Source organism: Stylophora pistillata, chromosome 2, assembly GCF_964205215.1.
Source record: "Stylophora pistillata chromosome 2, jaStyPist1.2, whole genome shotgun sequence".
NCBI lineage: Eukaryota > Metazoa > Cnidaria > Anthozoa > Scleractinia > Pocilloporidae > Stylophora > Stylophora pistillata.
The window spans coordinates 16761105-16767104 of record NC_142520.1 but is presented as its reverse complement, the minus strand read 5'-3'; the positions used below and the strand labels follow the sequence as shown (position 1 = coordinate 16767104).

Here is a 6000-nt window from a genome sequence, read left to right as displayed (position 1 = left end):
TGGTAATGATAATTATTCAAACTCAATCCGCCGTTGGTTTAATTTTTTTGTTTTATCGAAGGGGTGACTGAGGTAGAAAAAATATTTTGAACCCTAGGAAAAATCTTTTATTTCCATTTTTGAGATCTGTTTTAAAAAATAAAAACAGCTTAATGATACAGAAATATTTGATGTGGAAAATGTGTGCGTCAATGATGGGATAATCTGTGTTTATAAATTGAGTACTGGTGGGAAAAAATTAAAATTTCAGTTGCTGAATAATGGCCATCTTTTAGTATGGTCTTTAGGGATCAATTTGGGTCAAAAAGTCTTAATTTGCACTTGTCCAGTCATTCCAGTTATTTTTCCGTGTAGTCATCAGCGCTTCCTTCGAAACTAAAGTAAATTCTCTTTTCTATTTTAGTTAGACGCGTGTCTTTAACAAATTACGTGACAGGAATTCTTGTCTTAACTTTGAATTTATTCCTAAAAACTGTAATTAAAAAACAGCTGTAAAAACCTTAACTTTTCTGTGGATTAATTTTTTGCTGCTTACGGGGATAAATTCGATCGGGCAAAGTGTAAAAGTTAAAAGGGACCATCAATTTTCAGGTACTTAATGTAGTAGCTTTGCTGCTTTCCCTTCTTCCCTTTGTAGTTAAACATTTTTTCCCTCATGCGGTAAAAATATTTTATTCGTTCTGTGTATCGCAAAATAACTTCATTGCCGCTGCAGATGTCGATCCTTTTGATGATGTTGTGTCTGTTTTGTATTCTAACCGAATATTTATTCTACACCCTCTATCTCTGAAAGGTATAGTTTGTTATACGATCCGTTTTACTTTCTCTACAATGCATTTGCTGCGACTTAGTTTTAGAACAAAGGATAACGAAATGAGTGCAACATGGCACTTCTGTGAAACTGATCAAAATTTAATTTTTCTTCGCGAACATTACCACAATGATGCGTAAATTACTGACGAGAAACAAGCACAACAATCAACTCGTTAAAATGTCCAAATGCACATGGGGATTTAGTTATAAGATCTTAAGACTCAGGAAAAATTCTAAGTGAGAGCGTGTACTTTGTCTTGGTGTTTTGCATTTAAAAACATGACTACAAAAGAAAAAAAAAGGAAAAATTGGCGGTTAGTTTCTAAGAATTTGAAAGTCAAATGACAACTGTATTAGAAACAAGAAGTCAGTTTGTGAACGCCGAAAACATATTTGCGGGGTAAGGCAACTTTTCGTCGAAAACCGAAAAACAAACTATGCGACTCGATTTGTTGAAATTTTCCAAACATCCTTAATGCAACACTATATTTCCTGCTCAAAAGGCGCAAAACACCAGGCGGAAATTGAGAAGCAGTTCGTTTGTAATTACATTTTCTCCTCTATAAATATACTTGATAGCTTGAAAAAAATGTTTTCAAATTTAATTTGAATTTCAATTCTAAATGCTAAACAGTCTTTCAATATTCAGAGTAGCACTAAATATTAATATCTCATTTCTCATTTTATTGGCAACGTTTGCATTTTTTTTCTTCAAAATCAATTAAAAGAAAAGAAAAACAAAACAACTTGTAACAAACATATGAAATACATATATATGAACTGCGGTTATGAAACGTATATGTGCACGATCCTTCGCAGTAAAGCACTATTTAAGCAACTTGAGTGAAAATCAGACCTGAAAAAAATTCAGGCCTGTACGGGATTCGAACCACTGACCTCTGCGATACTAGTGCAGCGCTCTACCAATTGAGCTAACAAGCCAACTGGGAGCAGGCCATCAAATTAATTCGACATAAACCCGTAGATGATAGATCAAACAACAAAAATATGAAATACATATCTATGAACTGCGGTTATGAAACGTATATGTGCACGATCCTTCGCAGTAAAGCACTATTTAAGCAATAGTGAAAATCAGACCTGAAAAAAACTCAGGCCTGTACGGGATTCGAACCACTGACAAGCACAATTTCACAGGTAGGGTTACCCTACCACCCGGGACAATTTATCTATGCTTGGTAATCGCACGCATTGTTATCAATGTTCAAGTAAAATGTTGTCCCGGGTAGGCGAGTTATCCCCAGGAGAGCGCTTACAAGGCAGCTAGGGTTACCCTAGCGCTAGGGTAACCCTAGCGCTCAGCTAAGGTTACCCTAGTACTAGGGTAACCTAGTACTATGGTAACCTTAGTACTAGGGTAACCCTAGCTGCCTTGTAAACACGTCGATGAAAAAAAGAAGAAATGTGGGAGCGTTAGGGTAACCCTCCTGCCATGGTAACCCTAGCACCAGGGTTACCCTACCTGCTTGTAAACAGGGAGTAAATTAACATTGAAATCACCAATACTGTTCATCAATCAGAGAGAACACTATCAATACTTCTCTCTTTTACGCCTCTTGGACAGGTAACTCTTAAAAAGAGCCACAGGACATCGTGATTCACCAGTTGCGAAAAATTTTGGGTAGTACAGATCTGAGCTGAGCTCGTAAACTTCCTTGCCGTGTTTTTGTCGGGCTTTCTGCGAAGGTTACAAACTCGTTGCCGTTGTCGTATTTATTGAGCGTGAAATCCTCCACATTCATTGTGTAATGCTCTTGGCAGCCACGCAAGTCGAAATGCTGTGAGAGCAGCCACCACATTGTATTCAGGAGTGACCGTGGAGATGAATTTCCAAGCTGCCCGCTTTCCCACAAAGCTTCTTCTTCCTCTCTGGTTAGGCTTCTTGACGAATTTAGTAATTTTCCTTTACCTTCATTTCTTAGCTTACGCGCCTATCCCTCAAGAACTTTTCGGGAACTGAAAAATTCTCTTCCCTTTATAATTGAAAAAGTACAACCGTTTTTCTTTAATTGGCGGTCAAGTGCTACTTGCATCACTTTCAGGGACCCAGGTTCGTAATCGGTTCCGTCTTGTTTGCACACGGAGTCGTAAAATCGCTCGTGTACTTAATCCAGCTGCTCGGGAAGAATTATCTCCAGGTTTTTATCAAGGCTATTTTCGTCACACCACTTCTCAAACACTCGCACCCAGTTAATTGTGCTCTTTCGCGCATTTAAATTTTCGGCCGCTTCTTTTAATTTCGTAACTTCTTCCAGGGTCACCGTCTTAAATCTCGACGTCCTCTTGGCTCTGATCGAGATACAAGAGATGTTACCATCGCAATTTATAATTTCACATGTGAAATTAAAAATTAACGCTTAAATTTCGCGTCAAAATTAAGGAGTAATTTGTCACCTATGATATATGGCATAAATATTTAATGCTTGATACATTAGAATATGCCTGCCATTCATGACAGAAGTAATAGAATAAAACGCTATTAAGTAATATTAAATAAAAATATTATTCAATATTATGAAATAAAAAAGAGTTCCATGGATTAGTTCAAATGTAAACTAATACTAAACGTTTCAAGTTTCTGAGTTACTTTTTGCAAAGGATGAAAATTAAGTACAAGCGTTTTTTAGGCTGCGTGTGAACCACTTTGATGACGAAACATCAGCTACCACAGGTTATATATAGACTTGAGGTCGTAATTAATGTCTGCCTAAAAATACTGCCCGGAAAAGTAAAAAATAAAAAAACCGGAATTCGAAACGCGCATAATCATACCGGAAGTCAAGAGGCGTATAACTTCATTGCTGCTAGAGATGTTGATGCTGTTGATGAATACCTGTTTGTTCTGCATTCCAACAAAGCTTAATACAATATTAGTTCTTTACTATTTTAGCCCCGAAACGCATAATCTGTTATCAGATCTGTCTTGTTACTTTAGTTTCTATAAAATCACAGAAAAGTCTACTTTATTATGTATTTCTCCGTGGTTTTCATATCAAAGGACTTGAGATGAGTGAAACTTAATGCTTCTGATCGAAATCTAGTTTCTCTCCATAAATACTGCTGCGTTCATATTAGCAAACCACTGACGAGAATCAACAACAAGAGTCCCCTCCCTAAAGTGTCGAAATTATTGGACAAACACATATGGATCAGGTTTCTGATCATCGGATCTAAATTGGCATAATCAGCACAACGGGTGTCTATTCGGAAATAGTATTTTACATCCAAAGCGTAAATTTCTCGAAGAAATATAAATCACCAGCTTGTTTTTGAAACTTGAATTTGAAAGTGAGATGATAACAGGGCAGTAACAAAAAAGTTTGAAAGGTTATGTGACTTGAAATCTTCTCCCTCTCTTTGAACTCAGAGATACATGTATAATAAATATTTCACCCCTTTTTTTTCGGTAAGTAAGAGGTGTACTTTTCATTCCTATTCTTTTTGTCCACGACAAGTCTCTTTCCCCAGGCTCGATTAATTTCAAAAACAAAAACAAAACAGAAAAACATATCATAAGCTTGATAGCACATGCTTTGCAGAAAAGAAGACATTGAAATAATCACTAATCATTGCAGTTTATATTTTTGCATCGTTCACCCCTCAATGACTATTCATGAAAACACTTGTGTCGAAAATGGATCTTATTTTGTTTTGTTTAATCTTATGTTATTTTTTTTCTAGTTTTGGGTTGGGCTTTTTTCCAAAAAAAAAAAAATGGTCTTGTTCATATACATACGATAGTTGAACACTTTAAACATTTTAAAGTTGCGCTTCGCAAACGAGAAAAATCAACATTTTCAGAACTGAAACGAAAAAGCAAGAACAGCACAGAGGAGAAAAAGTCAGTCACATGACAGAATAAAATATACCTGCAAACACCTTTTTTTCTTTGAGCAAAAGTAGTTGTTCCTTAATATTCTCTTAGAGTCCTCCTGTGTAATTTTTTTCAATTTTTCGGTGGCATATTGATAGTGAGTTTCGTTATAAATTCAAGATAAGTAAAGCTAATTTGAATATTGGACATCTTTAGGCAGCAATTTATAAGCAAGACACAACGTCAGTTTCTTCGGGAATTAAGACCAACCCAAGATTTCGCTCTAAACTTGAATATCTTGGTTATTAAAACATCATAATTGATAAACAAAGTCGATCTTGAGTTATTACATCTATGTGTCCTACAAAATTCGTAGTACGTATGTAATTAAATTGAAAAGGCGTCAGTCAAAAATTTTTCGGAAGTTTAAGACTACCCAAAATTTCGGTCTTAAGTTAAATATGTTGAAAAACCTATAAATGTTAAATTTCTTACAGAGATGAACATAGGTAATCAAGGAGGCAGCCATTCCTTACATTTTAACCTGTTGTAAAGATACAACTTTTGCTTTTAGAGGACATAATTATCTTTAGCTGTGTATGATTGATTTTTAAACAGGCCGCAAAAAGTCTGGTCATAACTGAGTAGCTTTTTATTCATTTATTTATTATATTTTCGTGTTTTAGCAAAAGTCGATTTATTTCTATAAAGCATGTACCTTTTGACGTTATTTGCTCAACACGAGTAACGTAGCTTGCGAGTAAGCCCTCATTATCAGCGCTTTGCCCTCGGGAAAGTATCAGGCCTTGAGCGTCGTGAGCGGGCGAGAGATCTGCGAGAGGTCTAGCACTAATTAGGGCCAGCCCCCAATATACCTCATCCATTATTCTCTCATTATCACAAGTATTGAGGCAACTAACACAGTCCTCGCAAAACTTTGGATTGCTTAATTCAAACCATAGAATAGATGCATGCTTAAGTAAACAAAGACAAACAAATATATTAGTTATTAGCAAAGAGAAATAATGACCACTTTTAAAAGTCAACTTTCCAGCTCAAAAAACAAGTGCATTTCTTTACTTTTTTTTAGCTTCTAGTTTTCGGCTTCTATGGAAAAAATGTAAATGTTTTATAGGCGGATAGAGACAAATGCATTACCATCGCAAGAAATTTTCTCAAAAGGTCGTGTATAAAAACTTTTAAGCGACTCAATAAAAAAAGTCTCTCTGTTTTAAAGCCAGAGAAAAAATGTAAATTCCCTAGCTTTACTTCCACAGCAAACAAACTGAAACACATCATGACGGTACCTTATATGACTAAGTGGAGTTTCATCCTCGTTTTCTGTAAGCAAT

The 6000-nt window shown here is 35.8% G+C and overlaps 1 protein-coding gene across 2 annotated transcripts in view; it reads left to right on the top strand.

Moving 5' to 3' along the window:
• Positions 1 to 499: 499 nt before the first annotated feature.
• The window catches only part of LOC148737410 (leucine-rich repeat and transmembrane domain-containing protein 2-like), a 51816-nt gene continuing 46315 nt past the window's right edge, over positions 500 to 6000 (top strand). For both annotated transcript variants that reach the window (XM_088748312.1, XM_088748313.1), the window contains exons 1-2: positions 500 to 591; positions 5926 to 5991. In XM_088748312.1, coding sequence (XP_088604438.1) covers positions 5946 to 5991 — 46 coding nt within the window. In that variant the 5' untranslated portion in view covers positions 500 to 591; positions 5926 to 5945. The remainder of the gene's footprint in view (positions 592 to 5925; positions 5992 to 6000) is intronic.